Genomic DNA, 26,317 nt, shown 5'->3' with positions numbered 1-26,317 from the left:
GAGAGGCCTTGAATACTTGCATATGTCTGGAGAAACCTTATGTACTCGTATACCTTGAGAGGACTTATATGCTTGTTTTCGGGAGCTTGAAGAAACAAGACTAAAAGAATGTTGAGATTGGAGGCCTTGAGACTTAGTTATAGTAAAATGTTCTTCCTCAATGTTTCCTAGGAAAAGTTCTCATGATATCACCCATCCTAGAATTACTCAAGTCAAGCACACTTAACCATGAAATTCTTAAGTCGTGGACGTATAAAATAAAGATGCATTTGTTGTTAATGGTAGTGCAAATCAATCATTATAAGTTATCTTTAATAGTATATATGATACATAAACTATCTCAGGATCCATTTTATTCTAGTATTAAATCGATTCATTCATATGTCTCTCTACCTAAAAACATATTAGGAGTCACTCCTTGCTTGTGACTCTTGTACTAACGATCACTCTTCACCCTTGTCAGTCCTATAAATGTTATAAAGAAACAATTTTTAATTTTACTCATTATTTAATATGTCATTTGCCTTGGTGATGTTGATTAGGGATGACAATGTGTTTGGATGAGTCCGGATAGTGCATTATCCAGACACACCTTGTTCTATTGTTTTCAGACTCAGACCCACCCCGAATCTGCGTAGGTACTCGTTGTGTCACCTACATGTACGTCTTGGGTACCCAATGAATCTGTGGGTACCTAGAAGTTCATAAAATATTTAAAAATTCCAAACAACTTATTCTAAATGTACATTTTTCTTATAAGCATCTTTGTTATTTTAGACAAATAAAAGGATAAGAAGATGATAATAACAATTACAAAGCATAATTAAAGTTAAAGTACACAACATTAAAAATTGTCACTTAAATATAAATCTTTTTACTAAAAACAAAATTTAGAATAAGACAATAAATCATATTAAAAGTCTAACATATTTCCATCATTACTCAAATTCAGACTCATTCAACAACGAGTTTCAAAATTTTCAATCTCAACTTTCTATAAATCCAAAATCATATACCTAAATCATATCTGATATTATCGGTAGTATCCACGAATCTGAGTACACATTGTCATCTCTAATGTTGATTGCTTGTCACACATTAATGATTATCTCTAAATTAATTTTTATTCTAATTTACTTCTAAATTTAACTATAAAATGAAGTTAATTCATGCATTTATATAACAAATTGTCAACTTATTCTAAAGTAGTTAAATCATGGTTAAAAGTGGGTCTAGTTCTTGGAGTTGTAGTTTTGGAGTGAGCTTTATTTCTCACTATTACAATCTTGGAGCGGAACACCCATAGAGAAAATATAATACAGAAAATGACACTGAAAATTTAATGTGGTTCGGTAATTTGCCTATGTCTACAACTGAAGAGCAACAAGGATTTTTCCACTATGATAAAAGAGAACTACAAGTGTTTCAATCACTTCCAAAAACCTAAGTATACTCAATTTCACTCTCACTCAAGTATTTATCACACAATTAGAACAAGAGAACAAGAAGAGATAATATGCATTAAGCTAAGTATTTGATGTGTCTTACAATGGCATAGAGCACTCCTATTTATAGTCAAAGCTCTTGAAGATTATGTGGTCAAAAGGAAAAGAACATTAACGTTGGTTTCACCATAGCCACTTCTTTTTACTTGGCTAGAAATTCTTCCTTTCTTCAATATTATCTTTAGCCACTTCTTTTTTTGTTTGACTCAAAAAAATCTTTTCATCATATTTTTCTTTTAGCCAATATTCAATACAATCAATTTAGATGGTTATTCTCACACTTATAGTTTGTTAAATGTCCAATATGTAAGTGAACCAGTACCACATGACTTAATTTACTAATCAACTTAATTAATTTAAGTACTACATAAGCAAATTCCACATCACATCTTAATTAACCAAAATCTTTTAAGATACTAGGTTCATATGTTCATTCCTCATTTTAATCATTCTTCCTAGATGTGAGACTTAACTCACTCACACTTGTTTCCTAATAATCCCTCTCGCAAGTGTGAGTCTTTCATATGAGAGCATGTTCTTCCTTGAGCGGAAGACTTCGAGTATTGTAACGTTGTTACTATGAGGTCAACCTATTAGGCAATTTGTTGTTGATAGGCAATATGCTGCTGATATTCCCTTCAAAATAGTATTGACATTCCTCATCTACAACAAAATACTCTATTTAGTCTCCTTCTATTTGTACTTTCGATACAAGGATCCCATATTTGTGTTCATCAACATTGCCTCTCAAATATGGCGAGCACATGAATATGACGATAATTGTTTTTCATTAATGGGCTTGAGCTAAGAACTATATTTGGGGACGAGACAATACATCAAAATCGAAAGACATTAAGTTCATAGGTTAATCCACTTATATATTTATTACTTTATTTGTAAATTTAAAAATTAAATTTGAAAATAAACTATAAGTACTAAGTTTAAAAGATATAATATATGTAAAGAATATCGTAAGAATTTAAATTATCAATCTACTTGTTATATATTTACTACCGTTTAATATCTCCACTCATGGTGCCCTTGGCCTAGGGATGGCAAAAAAACCTGTACCCGCGGGTAAAACCCTTACGGGCACGGGTACGTGTCACAAACGGGTACCCGCGGGTTTTAAAAATGAGTTTTTAAAAATACCCGTAGTACATACGGGTGGGTATGGGTATTATGGTACCCGTACCCGCGGGTACCCGTTATGTATATGATTACTATATCATTTTTAATTAAAATAAAAAATGTACTATCATAACCTTCATTACACTATGTACATATTTTCCTTTTACTTTGTTTACATCTTTTCCTTTTACTTTGTTTACATCTTTTCCTTTTACTTTGTTTACATCTTTTCCTTTTACTTTGTTTACATCTTTTCCTTTTACTTTGTTTACATCTTTTCCTTTTACTTTGTTTACATCTTTTCCTTTTACTTTGTTTACATCTTTTCCTTTTACTTTGTTTACATCTTTTTACATTGTTTACATCTTTTTAATTTGGTGTTGAAATACACTACAAATATTATTTCATGTGTAAAAACACACATGTCTTACAAAGAAAAATATATGTTTTTTGTTAAGTAAATGAGAATTGCAAACCACCAAAACAGAAAATTTCATTAGATTTAGCATTTTTGCCAACTATTCATTCAAAATATACAAAAATAATTAAATTTCATCTCATTTAAAACATAATAGAAATAGGAAATTAGAAATTCAATGAAAATATAGAAAACCCGCAGGTACCCGTTTTACCCGCGGGTACACAGAAATACCCGCAAAAAACCCGCAGCGGGTACCCGTACGGGTATGGGCGGGTACGGGTATTGCTCCCCTATTTCGAAACGGGTAGCGAGCAGCTACTACCCGTGCCCGTCCGTGTCCGTTGCCATCCCTACCTTCGCCAGTTTTAAAAACATAAAGCACCAAAAGTCCACTCCAATTGTCCAACAAAATTAATCATAATTTCCATCGAGTGATGCAGTGAATGAGAGTGTCAGTGTGCCATCTTGTTATGTCTAATTCTCAGCCCCACAAGGACATCAGACATTTTCAATTAACATCATCGTTAACCACGTGACACTTCGCCCTCTCACCCACCATGCGTCCAAATGCACATGCACGTAAAGTCAAATATAAAAGATAATATAAAAGTATATAAATCTTTATATTGACAATATTAATTATTATTACGGTCTATAAAGAACTGTTATATTCTCCACTCAAATGTGAGGAAGGAAATGAAAAATATTTAATTTAAAAATAATAAAACATGTAGTATCATATATTAGTATCCCTGTCCAGTGCTACAAGAAGATCTAAACTCAATATTATACACCTACGTTTAATTTGCAGAGCTGCTAAGTGTTTTTTTTTGCATTGACATGTTTTTGAACTTTTCCATTTATTCTATTTGAGAATATTGATTTTGGTTTCTCATGTTAGTAATTAATTTGATCTTAAAAAGGAGAAATTTGATTTATATTTAAAATTTTTGGTAATCATTTTGGTTATTCAAAATTTGAAAGACCAAATTGATAAAGATAAAAAACATGATCTAAATGAATACTTAATCTTATTTGTTTGGTATAAAAATACAGTGAGAAATTCTTATGTTAATTATTTTTTAGGGTTTTGCTAAATGAAACCCAAAAAAAAGTCAACACTAAAGATGATATATTTGACGAGATAAGAATAATTAATTTTAAATATTCAATGTTAATTTTTTTCCAGATTGTTTAAATAGTATCCTTAAGGCAAAACTTAAATTTGAGCTTTTGATAGTGGGACAACATTTGGGGATAATGTTTAAATAGTACCCTTATCTTTGTGAAGGCAAGTGTCCCTCTACTACATTTTAACTTTTTATTGATTATATGCCATGTCTATAACTTGTCACACTATTTCTTAATATTTATCTATTCTAATTTCACTTAATTTTAAATAGTAATATGTTATACTTTCAAATGTATAATGTTTTGCATGTGTTGTGGCTACAGCTCAATCAAGTTCATTACCCATGGATCAAAGGTCCAAAGTTGGTGACACACAATCCAGTGTCATAGTTAAGCCTATAAAAAGAACCCAATCAACTAAAGATGACATATTAATTCTCTAACCTCAAATTTTGGTAAAGATCCTCTCCAATAATTGAGAGATAAGTAGTTGAAAAAACAAAAATAACATGATGTGACAATTATACCATTCTACATATAATAAAATCACAGTTTTTCATTGAAAATAAATGGGAAAAATGAACTTCCCACTCTCACATTAGGCATAGAGAATGCTCTATCATCTAAAGTTAGATAGCAAGTTTGGGAATGAATGAAGATCATTTGCCCCAACAGTGACTATTGCTTGATCCAAACCAATAGATAATGTTACTTTTTATTTTAATTTTTTTTATTCATGTGACAATATATAGTTAATCCAAAATAAAAAATGAGATATTATTGAAGACATATGATCTTTGTCCTTTTGGAAAGGACCTTTCCTTCTCACGAATAATGTTTCCTCGGGAGTCATGCAAAAGTAAATAATATGTATTTTCAAGTATTCTTTAAATGTAGAGAGTAGAGAATGTCACCTAATGAAAAAGATGTCCACTAGATGAAGGTTTAAATTGAGTATTTATTCAATTTCGAATATTTTGAATTTGTTCAAATTGATCATTTGTGATAATTCCAAAAGGCCTAGAAAAAAATAGTTCGAAAAGGTTTAAAGGATATGGGTCACCTAATGGGTCGTGCCTGCCTTAAGGCAGTTGAGACAACTGAATAGGACTTCTGGCAATAAATCCAATTTAATATTATTTTGATTATTAGGTAATAAACTTTATTACATTACCTTTTTATGTTTTTTTATATAGACCGTTTTATGTTTTAATATCACTTTAAGATATTTATTTTTTTTAAAAAATAACTACTGTTAATTCTCTATTTTATAGAAGTTATTGCTATAATTTTATTAATAATCTTACTCATTCATAAATTTTCTTAATAAGTTATTTTCATTCATGCTACCCAAGGGTCAAATATTTCCTATAAGCAACATTTGTTGTGAGAGACAATCATAAATCTGTAAAAGTGATTAGTTCATTACCCATATAATAAGAGATACTTTAATGTACCCAATTAGTTTTCTTTTTCTTACTATTTATTTAAATGTGACTATTGCTTCTATAAATGTCAATCATACATGTATTAGAGAAAATATCTTAGTTTACCTACATCTATATCTATATCTATATCTATACTATATATAAAGCTAAAACATATTATAATTATCTAATGGCATAATTTTTACTTACCTATTTTGCCCTTATAATTAATAATTATTACAATATTTTTCCATACAATAAAAAATATAAATGAAGGTTAGAGGAAGTTACATTCATTAAATATATCAAACTACCAATGCATTTTTTAATAATATCACAATTCATTTTTATATTTTATCAAAAAATTATAATATTATGTACAAAAAAGGATATAATTCTCTAAAATGAAATATATAAAAATTAAATGTTCAATATTAAAAAATAAAAATGTGGGTAGGTAGACAGAGAGTCATTGCCGACACGCTAATATATAATAAAGGTTGTACTCCTTGTATTAAGTGAATTCTAAAGAAAATAAATGAATGCAATTTTACATTTAAAACAAAAATATTATTTTTAGGATTTGAACTACTAAACTCTAAATCTCTACTATAAACAACTTTCCTATTATGTAAAGACTCACATTATGAAAAAGTACCAGAGTGACTTAAGTATAAGAGTATCTTGTAGGTTCCGAATTGGGATCATTTGTTCCACTTTTTTATGTCTCATTGTGCCCCAATTCAATAAGAAATTGTCATTTATTTAAAAATAAAAATCACAAAATTATAAAGTAATTTTTTTATGCTATTTAGTGGTGTTTGATTGGCTTGGTACATGAGGACATACTTTTTAGAGATAGAGGATCCTCGTTCCCACCCTAGCCATGTGGGATGGGGATCATATATCCACATTCATGTCTCATTTGGTGTATCAAGCCAAAATTTATAAAAACAGAAATTAATATTTTAATATTATTTCATGAACTTTGATTGGTATGGGACACGAAGAGAGGAAAATTACGAGAGATGTGATCCTTGTCCAGCCATGTGAGGAGGGAGGCACCAGATGAGAATTGCACATCTGTAAGCGATAATCCTAAACTTCTAGAAGGCAAATTGTTCTTTCAACCTACGAGAGAACATAGCACAGTACCAATGATATATGTATATAGATAACTCTGCAATAGTCTTTCCATGTCAATTTAGATAGTGCTGCATCATTATATATCTTTCATTCAGCATTCGGGCAAATTTCTTTATGTTCCCAAAAGTCATGTGATGATGCAAATCATAACTTAAAGAAACTAACAAGCATAGATATATTCTTAAGTATAAAAACAAGCATACGTATGTGTTTTTCATGAGGAAAGAACACGTGACCTTGCCTATATGGATCTAGAAAATGTCACAAAGTCAAATAGGTATTTACTCATGCCCGGGAGAATGGGACATATAATATCAGACTTAATTTCTAACATACTTCTTTCATATAAGTGAAGGTTTAACTGATTCATGATTAAATGATATATTTTAGCTCATGACAACTGAAAAGAAGTTAGATTTTGTTTCTAATATCATATTAAAGATTATATCTTAAATCTAATTAATAATGAGAGGAGTAACTGAGAGAAATTTAAACTACACGTAGGGAATTGACACTCAATGCGAGACAAATCTCTCAAAAAGTTTGACATTACTTTAGTGAGGTTATTTTTTTTAAGAATGGAGTTTCAAAATATTACATTGGGTTTTAATGTAAAATTCCTTAATTTTCCATCCACCATAGAGTTGAAGTTCTTGGACCTAGATATAAATCTGACCAGCATGTCCAATGGATATCCAACCATGTCTCACAAAAAGACACAACAAAGCATGTAGTTGATATCTCTCAAACACGGATTCGTCGAACACCCTTGTGTGTCGGCGTTTAACACGTATCTGATATATATATATGCTCAGATTCGTGAAGGATACGTATCTATAGAGTATAAAAAAAATAAAAAATAAATAAATATTAATACATTTATCAGATTCGTTTTCAATAAAATATATGATAATATAGATTCGTTTTCTATAGAATAGGATAAGATAGTTTCGTTTTCAATAAACACCAACTTATTTAAAGACCACAAAAACTCCTACCAACATACTGTCACAGCGCATCGACCCTTCGATAGTCAGTCCACCATATCGACTCTCTGATCCACAACATCACTGTCAAGGAGGAGATGAAATTGATACTATTTCTATTTCTAGGGCTAGACAATAAACAATTTTATAAATTATTCTACTATATTTTCTAGTTTTTGTACTTGGAATTTTAGAATTTTGGAGGACAATGATTTTTAATTTCCATTATATTTTTTACTTTGGATATTTGATTTATACTTATAATTTTATCATATTTTATGTATTTTTATTATTATTTTATACATGTATCCTTGAATATATCATATCCTATATTTTAAAAAAAATATGTGTCGATGTATCGGATACGTATCGTATCCAACACATATGTGCTTCATAGGTTAATATATTGGACGATGAGACCATAATGTTTATATTGTTATTGTCATAAAAGTGAATAATAAATCTTGACAATACAACAATTCATTAACTTACTGGTTACACAAATCCTTAAAAATAAATTACAAATCACATGCATTAATCTTATATCTACCATAATAACTGTAAAGGTTCATTTTTTCTTATGTTTAAGAATAACAAGATGGTGACATATAAGTTAATCCTTATATATAGAGAGAGTAAAAAAAGAGTAAACATAATTATTAAAAAGATTTTAGCAAATAAACTCAGTAGCCACATTCTTGATGCATTGGCTAGATTTAGATACTAGATGTGTTTGATTGATTAATTATGCATCATCAAAGACAGAATTCTAAGTACTAGTATTCTTGAGAATTTAAGCACTTGAAAACTAAACTAACATTCAGATTTCAACCTACTAGCCTTGTCAACTTGGCTTGTTAAAATGGAAAAGGACGAGCATAATTCTAGCTCATATCTTCTACCTCAACAATGCTCACAACAACTGTAGAAAAACAAAGAACTACATGAGAAAGATGCAAAGTTATAATAGATAAGATGAGCCACACTAAACTTATCACCCCATTTTCCAGTTCACAGCAAAGTTCTTTCCTATAGAAATGTTCAAGCCCTTCAAGGCTACCATCACTGTCTTTTTTTCTCCCTTTTCATGACCATCCAAGTGCACATGTTCTGATACACTAACTTTCACATCTGAGACACCACTTAATGGCTTTCCATCTATCTCAAGTGAAGAAAGTGCTCCCCTTCCATCTAATCCCAACACAGATACAGATTCAATATACCAACCTTTATCTAATGCAAACTTTCCCTCTTGGACTTCTGACCAAACTTTCACAGTCCCTTGTTTGACAGTTGCATGGAAATCAACATAAGTTGAGTAGCCATTTCCAAGAGTCATCTCCGGCAGCTCATCTTCGTCGAGGAAAAGGTTGCCTTTAGCTTCTCCATCAGTTGCACCTTCCGGGAAGGTTATAACGAGGCTGAAAGGTGTCATTCTAGCATCCTTAGAGATTAGTCCACCCTGCTGCATTGGAAGAATGGTGTTCTGATACAAATGCACATTGACCACATGCAGAGGCGCGTCGAGGGTAATGTAGATTCCATCCTTTGATGTAATGGCACTTGTCAAATCAAGCAAACTGTACCAACTACCTGGAGGAAAAAGTGCTTTCACTTCTGTTTTTCCCTGCTCAAGCACCGGAGAAATCATGAGACTGCTTCCAAGCAAGAACTGGGTGCTGAGGCCGTAACATTCAGTGTAAGTAGGAAATGAGAAGAAAAGAGGCCTTGCAATTGGGGCTCCACTAACATGAGCCTCATAGTTCAGGGTGTAAAGATATGGGAGGATCCTATATCTTATACCCAGAGCATTCCGAGAAGACTCGGCTACTGACTCCCATTGGTAAAGCTCCTGTCTAGGGGAATAGTAGTTTGCATGATCCCTTGAGAAAGGGTAGAAAGCTCCTACTTCAATCCACCTATTGCAAAGCTCTTCGGTGGGTTGCGGATAGAAACCACATATATCAGAACCAACCATTGGTACCCCAAATATGCCAAAATTGAGCATTGTGGATATTGAATACCTCAAATTCTCCCATGTGCCCTGATTGTCACCGGTCCAATGTGCAACATATTTGCCGGAACCCACAAAAGTCGAGCGGGACAAGATAAAAGGCCTTTTGCCTTCAATTCCTAGAAGGCCCTTGTGAGTTGCAATGGATTCAGCGAAACCAAAAAGACTGTGAGCATCGTACTCCAATACGCCATTGTAGTGGACTGCACTTGTGGCTATTGTTTTGAAGCCAATAGGAGCTTGAATTCCAGAAGCATTTATTTTGTAGGGAGGATCATCCCATCGTGTTTTGGTAATGTTTTTGCAATCCAAGCAACATATCCATCCAGGTCCCGTCCCGGTTGGGCACTGCTTTCCCTCGGGAATTTTGCACTTTCCAGAACAGAAATTTGAGACTTCATTCATGTCAATCCATAGGCCATCAATGGGAACAAGTTCATGGAAGCGGCGGATCTCATCAACCCACCAAGAAACAGTTTTTGGATTGAGAAAATCAGGAAAGTTTACAGCACCCGGCCAAACTTGAGCCAAGAATGGTTCGCCGTCATACTTGATAAAAACATCATTAGCTAAACCCCTTTGATATACGCCATAACTAGTGTTAACAGCAATTCCAGGGTCATTAATGACTATGTATTTCATGCCAATGCTGTGAATTTTCTCCAGGAATTTTAAAAGCTTTGGACGAGGGTAGTTGCCTTGATTGAGTGTGAAATCCTTTTTCCCATCCATGTGATCATCATCGTTCCAGATAACATCAAGTGGGATTTGAGCCTTCTTGTAACTATCGACAACATCTTCTATCACAGATAGATTGTGATATCCCCATCTGCATTGGTGGAATCCTGTAATACCAAGTAAGAATATTGGTCAAATATTATAAATAAAAAATCAGGTATCATAGTCAATTAGATCTAGAAGAATAAATATTTAGTGATCCCCACTCTTAACATTTCACTAGCAAGTGAGGTAGTGACATGTAAATGAAGCAAGTAAAAGTCATAGAAAAAATAGATTTCAAAAGCAAATTATAGAGTGCAGTTTCAAGACAAAATCCTTCGCGGTTTTCACCCAATTCATCAAACTTTATATAAGAAAACAGAGAGGGTTTAAGATAAACTATACTGCTCCCATCTCCCTACCCTTCTCTCTATCCGGAAAATACATACATAGAAACTTGTGCGCACACACATTTAACATGCTTAGTTCATAGGAAATAGTCCAAACTATATATTCCCCTTAATCCGAAGCAAACTTTCTTCTTAGACATGGTAAACATGTTTGACAGATTAAGTTACACTTAACAATGGCCATCTTAGATTAGTAACAATTTGTGGTCCTACTAAAGAGCTATCAATACAACTCACTACAAGGACATGAAGTTCAACCTCAAGGATGGTGCTATTGACCACATAAATAAATAAATAAATCTAATACAAAATTACAAATATGTATACAATATTTCCCTGTAGAAAAAATGGATAAGGTGAAAGATAATGTGCAGCCAATGATAGTCCTAGACAAGGACCCATGGATTACTTTATACATGCATCATGCATGTTATAGAGGTGAAATTCCATGACTGAAGTTTAGCAGAAAATATCTCTTTTTATATGGAAAGGTTTCCATCCTTTATGTGCAACCTTATCTTTCCATGTAGACCCAAAAGGTATTAACTACTCAATAACTAAAATTAGACCCAAAAAAGCTTTTCCAGGATCCAGAACATAAAAACCAGGTACTAGTAAATAAAAATAACTTTGCAGACCTAACTTTTGAAAGCAATCAAAGCATCCCCACCATACAATATCAAAAATATACTAAAGCCAAAAAAGTGCTAACTGGAAAATCATGAATTGTTCCATTCTAAATTGCATTATGCACACCAAGAATATCCTAACACAATCTCCACACCGCAAGAAACTGACCGAACTCACATAACACAGATTTAAAAACAACATATTACATCACTTTATCCAAGGCAGGAAATTTTCAATCAATTAAATATTCGTATCAGGTAAACCTTAGTTTTCACAATTGATATTTTGATCAATAATATTAACATAAAAAGGGAATGGCACCCCAAATTAGCACCATTTATAGATATGCAATTTATGAACGGGAGAGTGATGAGTGAATCATACCAAAAGCCCAGTAAGGCATTGGAGCGGGTCTACCAATCAATTGAGTATACTGATCAACAACATTCAAAGGCGAAGGCCCGGAAAAGAAGTAAAAATCAAATACACCTCCAATAATCTTGTATGTAAGAGAGGTTCCTTTGTAAAAGACATCCATTCCATTGCTATTGAGCAACAGAACAGCATGTGCAGAAGCTTTTCCACCTGCATTTCTAAGATCCATATACACAGGGTGTGATCCATATAAATCAGCATTTAGATTAATAGCTGATATATCAGTGGTATACAAAGTATAAGGGTCACTTGGATAAAGTTTAATCCCATGAGGCTGAGTATTCTCTCCCAAACCATACAAAGATGCATCTTTTGGCAATTTGGTAGAAATCTCGAGGTACTGATCCTTGAACACCAAAGAACTAAAAGGGTCTGAAGCATCTGAGCTTGTGTCAAAAAGGGTCTCACCATTGGACTTCCTTTTGACTTTAAAGCTAAAAGGGTCTGAAGTGTAAGTGAACAAAAGCTCAGAGCCAGAGTACTCTGAAACTGTTATAGGGTCCTTGTTCTTCCTTGACCTTCCAATGGTTTGAGCCAATGCTGGTGGTTGCTCCCTTGGTAAAAGATTGTAAGGAACTTCCCATCTTTGCTTATTTGCATCTGTTATGTGTACCCTTAATCGATCATTTGTCTCATGCCTGCAAAATCAAGAACACTTCTAGTCACTACTTTTGAGATAATCATATCTAACCACCACACAAACTCATATTAGGGTTCGAATCTTGGAGTTGTTATATGTAACCACCACTTTCATTTGAGGGTTAGGAGTTGGAGTGACTATATGCCGGACCAAATGACATCTTTTTGTTTCATGACAAAAGGAAAAAAGTTGAACTTTGGCCTGTGACATAATGTTAAGGTTTTATCTCAAAACTAATTAGCAACAATAGGTGTAAAGGAGAATGAGACCAACGGTGTGGACTTACTTCCCAACCCTCAAGGCGAGCACATCTTTCCCAAAAATATGTCACTTCACGTGTCACTTGCTCATCATAAAAATACTTAATTTTTATTCTTGCTCATCAGAAAAATACTTAATATTTTAACTCATACATTTTTACAATCAAACACAACAAACTTACAAATTGTTGGTTTAGTGGTCGAAGACCTGCTACATTCCAAGATGACCAAAAGGTTCAAGGGATTTGATTTCGTAATCTACACTTGTTTTGTTGGGAGGGACAACCACACACCAGAACGATTAATTCCTTACCCAAAAGGGAGAAAAAAATATAGATGTGCTTCCACCATAAGACATACTAGAATGTTAAAAATAAACAAAAAGTGGTTTTTAATGATGGAACTTTGTGAAATGAAAAGTAAAAGTGTGACTTACTTAGCATAGAAGCGTAGGAGGGAGATATCAGAGCCATAGATTGAGGTTTTTTGGTTAACTTGAAGGAATCCGACAAGGCCACCATCATGGGTCTCTGCAATGGAGACAAGACGGTAACCTTCACCAATTTTGGTGTCATTGTGGGAAGAAGTACTAACTCCATTTACACATAGAACAAGGGTTAGAAGAAGAGAAGAGAGACACAGAGAAGCAAAAGGGTTTGAAGAAACCATAGCTCACTATAGAGTAGTGTGCTTGGAACTGGTTAAGTGATGTTCTATAAATAACCAAGTACACTTTAACTTGAGCCGTAACTAATCATGTATGGACGTGTAAATTTCCGAAGAGTCAATAAGATTTAAAATAAATGATAGATAATATATTAATAACATATAAAACTCCTACAATATTAATATTAATATATATATATATATATTTTTTTTCTGTTACTAAAATATCTTTGTCAACATACTTTTTTGGGTAGAAAATTTTAATAAAAGAGTTATTTTATTGATTATAATTTCTGATATAAAGAATTTTATAGAGTTTCTCAACCTTTATTTGTATTGGAGTGGTTTTACATCACTTTTGTAATAATCATTTTAAGAAATATAGTTTCTAATTCATATTTATTTTGTTTTTCTTAGAAAAGAAGTATAACAATATATTTCATGTCTATTCCCGAACAAAAGTATATTTGAATTCATATACCTTAATATCTGGAAAACTATTGTACATGAAATATTTTTTAATTTGGAATCAGTTTAAGTAGTTAAGCGCAAGTTTTCTCCTACTTTGTAATGTCTTTTAAAAAACACATTTTATTATATATATACAAAATTAAATGTAAATTAAATTCTATAAAAACAAGATGAGTAAAAAATAAAAATGGACAGCAATTTCGTTGGGGGTCAATTCTATTCTCTACCGTGACTTAATTCAATAATTTTGCCTAAAATTAATTACAGTTCCATTACAACTTTAGTTAGTATTTTTTTACTGTCACTTCTATATTGATTTGTTAGTTCTATTTACTATTCAACAAAAAAAAATAAAAATGACGTTTTTTAATGGAAAATTAAAATTAATAAACCGATAAGAAATAAAAAAAATTAACCTTGACTTATTTTACAGGCATTCTATCTAGTTCTCCATCGAAGGGGCAAGAGTCATCGCATGTGATAGCGTGCATTTTAGTGGGCCACCCAGTCCAGTATGAGTATGGTTTCTTTGTTTCTTTTTTCTGGACCCACTTGAGATTGCATAATTGATTTTTGAAAATAATATATCCCCTACATCCTAAAAAAAAATAACACGTGTCATAAACTTATTTCTTAAGGATTGATTTATAAATAAGGTACTTATGTTGTTTTCTTGTGGTGTAGAAAATTCTTTTTTTTGTAGAATGATATGTACTACTCATCATTTTTTTATCATGATTGCTTTCAGAAATTCAGAATATCTTATGCAAATAATACACACGCATGCACCTATCATTTGGGACGTGATGTAATACTATTAGCTTAAATATACATGTATTTCAAAAGAATCCTATTCTTGGTAGAATCCAATACATGTAGGCTTTAATATACATTTATAAATAATTGATTGTGGACTATCCATATAACTTTTTTTCTCATATATCTATACTTCCTTCAGTGATTGAGACTTCTCCCTCTATACTCATTAACATCGCCATCCACTTCAGCTACTATTTTAAGTGAACTTAATTTTTCATTTAATTCCATTTGTAGATTTCAATGATGTATTTAAAGTTATTCTTAAATTTTCATTCAGACAGCATTGTCTTTTTTTTTTTTTTTTGTTACATTCGGATACGCTTAGATTCGCGAAGGATACGTATCCATAGAGTATCCAAAAATAAAAAATAAAAAAATAAAAAAAAATATCAAGACACATATCAGATTCGTTTTCAATAAAATATATGATATATAGATTCGTTTTCAATAAAATATAGGATATATAGATTCGTTTTCAATAAAATATAGGATATATAGATTCGTTTTCAATAAAATATAGGATATATAGATTCGTTTTCAATAAAATATAAGATTATAGATTCGTTTTATGATAAGATAGATTTGTTTTCAATAAACACGCACTTATTTAAAGGTCACATCCTATCAACTTACCATCACACCACATTGACCCTCAAATAGTTGGTACTTTCCGATCCATAATGTCGCTGGTCGGTGCTTAGTGTTACTGTCTCTACCGTCATAGGTATGTGGTGAAGAACAAACAAAAATGCTTACATTTCTATGTATTTTTTACTTTGAATATTATAATTTTTACTTTGAATATTACATTTCCAATCCATTATAATTTTTACTTTGAATATTTTGATTTACACTTATAATTTTATCATATTTTATATATTTTTTATTAATTTATACGCGTATCCCTGAACGTATCGTATCCTACATTTTAGAAAAAATGCGTGTCGACGTATCGGATACGTATCGTATCCGATACACGTATCCATATCTGTGCAACATAGGCTACTAGGACAGAACTTAAAATTTTAAAACTTTCTAAATATTTATTTGAACGTTTATTAGCTAAATATAGTTAAGGAATGATAAACTTTTACATATTTGTATTTTGGGATGTGTCGTGCTTATACCGGTAACTTGACAACCTAGTTCAATCTAAATAAAATAGGATCAACAAGTTGATTTAGTATTATAAGGTTTCACTAAATTTTCAGAATAATAAAAAATCAATAGTTCAATTCATGTGAGTGATACTTATTAAAAGAAACAATCTTGCACTTAAAAGATTAATTAATTTATTACACAGAAGGCGAGGAAATACCTTTATGATTAGTTTGAGAGTTGAATTTTGGAGGAAAATGAAGAAAAAAATATGGCTTGAGAGTCTATCACAAATATAGTTCATGTGTCTCAAACCTTCTATTTTCTTTTATTCTCCTTCAAAATCCAACTTTTAAACAACCGTTAGCAGTAAAGAAAATCTAAATAAAATAGTAACATCGGGGCTTCTAAACTGTATGTTATTTGCACAGTTTAGCTTGAAATTCTTTAAGATATACAATACCCAAAGGTAAAAGAATATTAGTTTGTTAATGTTTTGTAGAGTTTATATTTTATTTATCATAAACTTCTTTTATAATCGGTTAGGATGTTTTGCTTTTATTAGAATTTGGAGAAATTTCATGAAAAGCCAAATAAAATTCATATCCTATGATATTATAATCATAGATAAATATAATCGTCACACAGGATATAGAATAATAGAATAATCCCTACCTTTTGTGACTAATTGGTGGTTATTTTTTCAACTTGATCCTCAAATATTTTTCAGGTTTCTTCACAAATTTTTGGATATTCAATTAATTAATTTTCATTACTGATTTTAATTTTATTAATTTTATAATTTAAAGATTTTCAAATTGTTATATTATTTTTATGAATTAAAAACTTGGTTGAACTTGCCAAAGAATGAAGCTGGTAGCTAACAAAATATTATTTTATTTTATATATTCAATTTTTACACATGTGATAATATTATATAACCTACCTATTAAGTTTAATAGTCATTTAGATGAACAACTACTTAAGTTATATAGAGTTTTTAAGAAACTTTGTCTGGCCTCTTTATTAAAGATAAAGGTTAAATAAGGTAGAGGCCGAAACTTAATTAAGTTCAAAGGAATTCAACATTCCCCTTTTGAAACCAAATTGATGAGATTAACCACCCAATAAGAAAATCACACTAATAGCCCATTTATCACTTATCAAATAGTGAAAACTCTAAGGTATTAGAGGAGGACCTTTATCCCCTATGTATACACTCTCTTAGGTATGCAAGAGATCTATTAGTATTAATGTGATTTTTTTCCTAACAAATTCAATAGGTTAAAATGTTGTATTTTTTCATATTAGCAAAATGAAGTTGTATTAAATCTAGTGGTAGTAAATTAGAGGAAATAGTACAAATAAGTTACTTGTAACAGTATAAAATATACATTCAGCTTGTTAAATTCATTGGTCATAAATGATCCATCCACGATTTCAATGTGAAACTATAAATCATAACTATTTTACATGGTCTAACCTGATTCGGTACAAATGTGTATTTCACATGATTTTTCGTTGTGGAAAGATATTATGATTTTTCTTAAAAAGTCGGTGGAGGTGGTCCTAAATTATATAACAGAAAGATAGTATTATTTTGTTGTCAAGGTTGAAGGTCTAGGCATCATTAGACTCAAATGAAATTGGCAACACAAGAAAATATATGATTTATAGTTTATGAATTTCACAATTATTCATCATTTATATATGATTATTATTAACTTTTAAAAAATAACTAATTCAAGAGTAAATTACACTGACACTCCCTGAATTTTAGTGAAATTACATAAACTACCCCTCACTTTTCTACACCTACACAAACCTCCCCTGATTTTTATACTTTAATGACACTGACCACTCTTGTATAAGTGAGTGTAATCTTTTAAACAAAAATATGATAAATGCAATTAAGTTAAACAAAACATGATATATTGTGTAGACAAGTCTAAATAATATACAAATCAATGTATCTTTATTATTTTTTGTTACAAAATGCATCAACAATTCTAAAGAAATATCGTTTAAATTGCTCTTATAATATAGTGTAATGAACTATAAATAATAAAGAAATATTGAGTGATATATTATTTGGACTTGTCTACACTATATGTCATATTTTGTTTAACTTAATTGTCTTTATCACATTTTTTGTTTAAAATATTACACTTATTTCTTATGCAGGGGTGATCAGTGTAATGAAAGTATAAAAACTATAAGAGGTTTGTGTAGATGTAAAAAAAGTGAAGAATAATTTATGTAATTTTACTAAAGCTTAGGAGATATATCAGTGTAATTTACTCTTAATTTAAATGACAGATTATATAATAATTATGTATAAATATTTACACTAAAAATATATAAACTTACTGCCGTAAACACAAAGATTTTGGTTTGCTGCAGAAGAAGAAGCGGGAAGGCAAACATTAATTAGGAAACATACCTATAGCGTGACTGTGGGATTTAGTATATCGTAATTAATTGCTTTGTGGCGCCTCTTGCAACACTTGTTTTAAACCCTTGATTTACGGTTGGAAATTTGTCTTCGATACTCAACAATTCTATATAAAATATGAGGAGAAAATAATTTTTAATTATAAATTTTTATATCAACAAATAATCAACATGAGAGATTTTTTTGCCACATATCATACTCTCATCCAATATTAAATTCTCTGATATTAGAGAAAATCTTAATTTAATTTATTGGTAAAAATCAAGGATTGAGAAATGCAGCTTTGCGTTTTATAATATCCCAAAAAGTTCATGTCTTCAAGTTTTAAACTAATCACATTCTATAGAGTAACATAAAAAAGATATTTTCTTTTTAAAATTTTTCTTTTTAATTAAGTTACCTTTTCATTGGATGTACATAAATGAGACACCAAAAATAAAAAAGGTGATCTCCATTCATCATCTCTTGCACTCCTTAGGGATGGTAAAGAAGCTTGATATGTGGATACCAATAAATATACCTTTAACATGTACGTGCAATTATAGCTTATAAGTGACAGTAAGTTTTAATTACCTAGTGGGTACACCACATATTTATAAATAATGTTTTTAATTTAATTTTTATATATATTATAATTTTAAGATTATATATTATATATTTTATTATTTATTCATAATAAATTACCATGATTATTAGGATTATAAATTTATCATATATATACATCTTATTATTAATATAATAATTATTTTTATATATTAATTATTAAAAAATATATACATATATAATTATAATTTAAAACTCGTTGAATATCTACACATACCCGCTACAGATATTCATAAATAATATGGACGTGGGAAAGAAAAAACAAATACCTCTATCCGTCCGATCATGTTGCCATATTGGTGCAAGTATTGTGGCAGAGGACTAGATGTATAATTTTTGTGTTTTGTTTGTGATTTTTTTTTGTTTCGAGTGGAGGTTAAGTTGAGAATATAACAAGTTTATTTGATAATTTTTAAGTCTTTTAATTTTTTATATAGAAAAGTATATATATTAATGGTGTTAGTGATTTGTATAGAGTTAATATTTATATATTGTTGGTGTAAAGATTTTATATCTACTAAATATATGATTTTGTTCATTTGTATTTTTTTTGGAGTCAATGATATTGGAGATCAAAGCTACCATGACACATTTTATACATATGATTAATATCTTAGTTTGTTTGTTAAGTTGTTATTTGTATCACATGTTATCTTTGTATTGTGTATATAACCACATGACTTGTAATTCTTTAATCAAGCAATGAAGATTCACAATATTCATTTTATGCTTCCGCATTATTTTCGCAATAAATGATAATTAAATATTAATGGTATATAATACAGTGATAATGTATAAAAAATTACATAATCAATGCATATATTTTTTTCTCATTTGTATATCATTATTTCACCGTCACCGTACATTATTTATATTTAATCATAAAATAAATGTTGAATGTTACATTAATATTAGTTTTTTTTACTCTCAAATATATAACTCACAAACAAATCATTCAGAGTTTTTTTTAAGAATATAGTAGAGTAAAACTATTTGGCAGGTAGTTCATAATTCATAATTATTGATAGTTTATTCTTTATTGTTACCGAATCAAAACTGTGTAAAAAGATATTAGATAAATAAGTCTTAGTGAGTGGGTGTATCATGCACCAACACTACTTGATATGACCTCTTGGTTACGTTTACCTTCTGCAACATAGAAGCATTAGCATTCAACTTTATATGGTCTACTATTGCGAAATAATTATACTTTTACCTTTGTCTTTGACCATTGTTTTACGCTTCTGTTTGATAATTTCACGAGCTAGATCTGAATTAGATGCGAATTTTGGATCTAGTGATTCCAATAATGGGCATTTATCATTTATTTATTGAGAAAATAATATATGAACAGAAAGTATATGAGTTTTATACAATATTATTGTATCATTTACCATTTGTATTTAATTGTTATTGGCTTCTTAAAAAAGTAATTCAAATGAGTGGTGAATAATGTAGTTACTATGTATAATTTTTTTACACTAACAACACATAAATATTACATTTTTGTTAATTTTAATAGTTTAATTTTATTCTAATTTAAAAATATTTAATTTTGGTTATACTCCTTGTTAGATGATATTTAAGTTGATAGAGAATTATCATATCTATGATTTAGTTAATCTCACTTTATTTGAGCTTATCTATAATTAGTAGCGGATCTTGATATAAATTTTAGGAGGGACAACAATATTTAATTATAATCTATAACAAAAATTATTTAAGTAACAAAAAATATAAAGAAATATACACGACTAGATTAGAGATAAAAAAATTCACTATTTCTTTTTCAATATAAATCATTATGTTGTGTGCAAGAACTTCATAGTTTATCTTATTATATAGTTTTGTTTGATTGTTTTCACTACTGAAAATAATACTTTATGTGGTAGCTAAACTACAATAGCTAAGATAAGACGAATGACTTGATAAAACAAGATCTGATTAATGACATATGATTCATTATTTTTCAAACTTAAATGAATAACGACACCAAGAACAAAAATTTGAAATTGGAATCTCACAGTAATATTCTCTTGCTCATTGAAATTCACAAGAAATTAAAGAATGTTTGGACAAAATAATAATAATCATTATCAAATTACTTATAACTATCCTTAGGATATATTATCACAATTTTTTCATCAAGTGTAAAATCATTATAAACTCAAATGAAGTTATATTATTACAAGCAATATCATTATCTACACGTATAAGAGAAATTTCATTATGTATAATTTTCAGAAAGATCACACAAGTTGCATTATATTTATTTATTAAGTTACAAATTAAAGAAATATATGAGTTTCAATTAGTCTCTATAAAGATATCATTTGGCGGTAAGTAAAAGAAATACATCTCTTGTTCCAAAAAACTATATCACTCTATGTGTCAATTTATATAATTTAAAAGTTTCATAATTAAATATTTTTCCTCTCAAACATAACCAATATCGCATGAAACGATACACTTTTTGGGACAACAAATATATTATAGTAGGTAAAAAGGTAAAGAAAAAAGTATTCTAATAAAAATTTAAAAAAATTTCAGGGGCTACTGCCCCACCAGTCCCTTAAAACCTCTGCTACTGTCTATAGTTTATCTTTATTTTGTTAGTTATTATTTGAGATTATCATCTTATCGTTTGTAATAGATTTTGCTTATATAATAAATTGTTTGTGACTAACTCATTTTGAGTTTGACAAATCCTCTTTTATCATCCTAAAGTTCTACATGGTATCCGAGCACTTTCATCATATGTGACCTATTTCCGCTACTGAAATACTAGAAATTTGGAACTTCAATTATTCATCTCCCTTTGTTGTGTTAGTTTTCATTCATTTTTCCCCTTTTAATAATTCCATACTTTCATGCAAAATCATCCGAATAAATAAATATAAGACATTGCTCCAATACAATAATTCACCTTCTTCTTCTATTTATATAGGATAATGTTCATATTGATGATCATTTTGGTAATGTCTTTATTGTCGTGCCCCTATTTTCGGCTGCACGACTTTGTTTAGAGTCGCCACTACATTTTATAGTTAAAAATGTAGAAAAATATTTGAAGTCCAATTACCTTGAGCTTTTGGATTTTGATATCCAGGTTCGGGAGTCGGTTACAAGGTAGGGAAGGTATTAACACCCTACTCCTCCGCCTTAAGCGGTACCCTTCATTAAAATATATGACTTTATTATTGTTATTATTATTATTATTATTAAATTTTCTCATTAATTAATTAATTATTAAAAAAAATTATTTATTTTTATTATTATGTCTGACAAGATTGACTTTGGTCCTACATACCCATATTAAGGGGATCAAGGCTTATGTAGTTCTTTAAGTAGAAAAAAGTTTATTGGTTGAATGTATTTTATTTAAAGAAACTATGTTTTTTTTTATGAAAAATATTTTTTTTGCAAGTTTTCTTTATTATAAAAGAGTTTTTTTATTTGGTTAATTAAAAAAAATTGAAATTAAATTGATTTTGAGATTTAATCGATTGAAAAGAAGCAGCGTATCACGACTTTTCGAAGATGATCTGAGAAGAAAGAGACCTCCAAGGCGACCTTCTCTCAATCTTTGATTAAATCTTAAAATTAATTTATTTTTTGAAAAAAGTACTTATTGGTCATGTTTTATAATATATATATATATATATATAATTGAAAACAATTATGGATTATTTAAATGACTAGGGTAATACTTGATTTAATTGAAAAATACATTAAAATAATTTGTTTTATACACTAAACATTTACAATATTATTTTTGGAATACCAATATTCTTCATTCATAAATGCTGGATAATTACAGAGAAAACAAAACAGTTGCTAAAATGACAAAATATAAAAAAAAAACAGAATACTAATTACTCATTAAAATAATGATATGCTATTTATTTTTATCCATTATCCATAAAAAAACTATCATTTTAATGTATAATGTCATTATTATATTTTATATAGTAATTAATAAATTGTTAATACCAAATTTATTTATTTTTCATATTTAATATTGACAATATTGCATGCAAAATAATTAATTATAAACCATTAAAACACATAAATATAACATGAACCTTACACTGTGTAGGCTAGGATAAGGTGTGACTTGTTTAGAGTATGTAGGACACGTGGCGGTAAGCCAGTAGATGGCGCGTTGCAGCTGGGTGGACAGGGACGCGTATCAGAACGTGGTTGGTGGAGCCAATTGGGTGCACTGTGCACAACGTGATCTCGCACACAGAGGATCCCGTGTTCTTAAGGGCGAGCTAATCTGGTGCAACCGGTTGCACCGTAGCTAGGACGCGTTTCGTCCTGTGATTGGTTGGAGGCGGGTCAACGCGAAAGTCAGCGAATTGCACGGTGATCAAGGCGAATGCATGTCGCAAACAATGGTAGTGGCAACACTGGATCGCACAAAATAATTTTTTTTTCTTTCCTCATAGTGGCTATGTTTCTGCAGATTTTTTTTTGTACTTTTGGGACCAAAAAAAGGAAGACATTAACACCACCAAACTATCCTATTTATAGAAATTTTTTAACCCTAACCTAAATCCTAATAACTTGCTAACTGAATGGCCATCCACTAATCCATAATCCCAATTTTTTGGGTCTAAACCAACCCACCCAGTCAGATTTGACTTGGTGTTTTATTTTTATTTTTTATTTTGTGAAAATCTAATTAAACCTACTTCAATGTATTTCAATTACTTTTCATATTCTATAAATTCTGAAAAAAATATAAATAATTATATATGAATATGCTTTAATTTTATAAAATTATATTTTCTAAAAAATAAAAAATTATTTTTTATTTATTTGGTATTTAAAAGGGATTTTTAAGAACATTTCTCTTATTTATATTTTAAAATTCGAATTTAATTACAAAGATTAAAAAAAATATTCTTAATTATTCTTTACTTATTTTATAATAAAATTCAAAAAAATGAATAAAATAATGATACAAGATTATTTTATCCTTTTTTTCTTAGAAAAATGATTGTGAGTTTTTTAGGGTCCATTTTAATTTAATTCTTTTTAGTTACTTTTATTATTTTGAATTTTCGGTTAACCCAATCACTTAAATATATGAATCTTATCAACATAAATTTAGCATTATCATTTGTTATATTTTCAATTAATCCAACCATTTAGATTTAGGAACCTTATCAACATAAATTTAATATTAGTATTCATTATATTTCCTCCATAACATGGTTTTAATTATTTTTATTCATTGAAATTAAGTAAAAAAACATTTTATTATTTTCATTTAAAACATTTTGGGCTTTTTCTGGGCCGGACAAAAAAATGAGTGTTCACAATCGCCCCTCTTTACTTATTACTTACCTGATAGCAAGGAAACCAATGTTTGAAAGATATCATGGTAAGTAACCAGTAAAGAAATGAACGCTATTTTTGTTAAGGCTCAGAAAAGGCAATTGTGAAGATATTGAATTCTGATGAAGCATATCGATGCTTTGTTGGTGAACCAGGAATTTCTCGAGGTAGTTCCCACGCTTGTCGTGATGGAGCAGAGGTTTGCTGAGGCACCCATGTTGCCAAAACGATTCAGGAATTTGTTGAAGCACCCGTGCTGCCAAAACGATGCAGAGATTTGTTGAGGCACTCGTGCTGCCAAAACGATTAAGGGATTTGCTGAGGTACCCGTGTTGCCAAAACGATGGAGGGATTTGCTGAGGCACCCATGTTGCCAAAACGATACAGGGATTTGCTGAGGCACCCATGCTGCCAAAACGATTGCCTTTTGTGATGCTATATAACCAGCTAGGCGGTTTTAGGGTGATTGCCTAAGTAACTAAGATGCAGAAAATGCACAATTTGATTGTAATGTTTTTTTTATAAAATGGTTATATGCGATGGTTGGTTTGTGAAGCATGTGGCTTATGTCGGAGTTTGTGTATAGATATGATTGTACTTTGAATGATATGATTATGCATGCTTGATTATACTTATCGGAAAGCCTTGTGATGCTTCCGCAACACCCCTCAACATTATACATGCTAACATTTGGTAAGAGGTTGGGGTCTTACTTTTGTCGAGGTTCGTGTTTGTGTCCCCTTTCACGCCTTTTTAGGCACAATGCATCAGGATGGACTAAAAAACTTTGATCAATCTTTTTGTAAATTATATATTTTTGTTTATTGGAAAATGATTTGCATACTAAAAGACATAGAGGTATATAAAAAACCAAATTTATTCATTTTCCTTTAGCTTTCTGAAAATGAAAGTCATACAAGCTTGTCTTAAGCAAAGGTCCTGACCCAAACCTTAAAACTAATTCTGAAATTTCCCCAGCTTGGGGAAATATTTTCAAAAAAAAATCTGCCCCAGTTTCCAGTCTTACTACTGATTCCTCTAGAGGAGACCGATGCTACTTCGTGGATTTCTCGAGCCATTCACAATTTGCCCCAGCTCTCTAACTCTGATGTTGACTTCTTCCAAGTTGATTGTGTTACTTGATATATTCTCTTGGACCAACCAAAATTCTGCCCCAGTTTCTGGCGATGTTTAGATTGACATATCCTGCTTTGAGAGGTACTTCCTTTTCTTTTAGTGTCCCTAATTTTTGCTTAATTCGCCCTTTCGGGTTTTCGACTTAATGGGCCCTTGAAACATTTTTTATTGTTATTTTTTATTTATGCGAGGATCACAATATGTAAAAGTTTTGAAAAAGATATACACCAACTTATTTGGAGTCAGTTTATTTTGTGCTCTGGTGTGTACCTCAGACATTCGGCTCTCAACAAGGACTTTTAGAGCTTGTAACGTGACTTGGCTAGTGGGTAAAAAAGAATAGATATATGGCTCAAATAATGTATTTCCCATCCCACCTTTCTCCATAATCTCCATAATCATATTTCCAATCTTTCTCTAGAGCCTAACTTTGGGTAGAATGTTTATTTTTACCATCTTCATGAATTAACTTTCCATAGGATTTCTGTTTGGAGTTTTTGTTTATATGTACCCTAACTATTGCTTAGGAGTTTATTGAAATTCCTAGCAGGCTTTTTCTCTTTGTAGTATCATCCTTTCTTTTGGGCTCTATGAATGTTTATTGGAAAGCTACCCTTCCCCAGGTTCACAATATTTTTAAACCTGTTTCTTTCTGGAATGAACTTCTTTCATATCGTCTTTGCTCAAAGGGGTGACTAGGGATATCTTCTTAGTGTTTTGGAATGTCAAGAACACCTTGTGTCATCAAGACGACCTGTCCGAGGTCTACACCATATGGGTTTTGTTTACATCATTCTCCCTCGTGCAAAACAGTAAATAAAAATATTGCGATCGAAGCATGAATGTTTTTTTGGAAGTACCCT

At 30.4% G+C, this 26,317-nt stretch overlaps 1 protein-coding gene across 1 annotated transcript; it reads right to left on the bottom strand.

The window, feature by feature from the left end:
* Positions 8,533 to 13,570, bottom strand: LOC109337547 (alpha-xylosidase 1-like). Its single transcript, XM_019574548.1, has 3 exons — positions 13,293 to 13,570; positions 11,906 to 12,594; positions 8,533 to 10,606 (listed from the first exon to the last, which is right to left on the bottom strand). Exons 1-3 carry the CDS (start codon positions 13,523 to 13,525, stop codon positions 8,742 to 8,744), a joined length of 2,787 nt encoding a protein of 928 aa, XP_019430093.1. The 5' UTR covers positions 13,526 to 13,570; the 3' UTR covers positions 8,533 to 8,741.

Source organism: Lupinus angustifolius, chromosome LG02 (assembly GCF_001865875.1).
Source record: "Lupinus angustifolius cultivar Tanjil chromosome LG02, LupAngTanjil_v1.0, whole genome shotgun sequence".
Lineage (NCBI taxonomy): Eukaryota > Viridiplantae > Streptophyta > Magnoliopsida > Fabales > Fabaceae > Lupinus > Lupinus angustifolius.
Note: the sequence above shows the minus strand (reverse complement) of the source record. Positions and strands in the feature narration are given on the sequence as shown.

Bases quoted from the DNA above. Each gene is read 5' to 3' on its own strand.
- LOC109337547 (XM_019574548.1), bottom strand. From the start codon at position 13,525: ATGGTTTCTTCAAACCCTTTTGCTTCTCTGTGTCTCTCTTCTCTTCTT. The intron at 12,595-13,292 runs GTAAGTCACACT...TTGATTTTGCAG, and splicing joins CTCCTACGCTTCTATGCTAA to GCATGAGACAAATGATCGAT. The intron at 10,607-11,905 runs GTATGATTCACT...TTGGTATTACAG, and splicing joins AATGCCTTACTGGGCTTTTG to GATTCCACCAATGCAGATGG.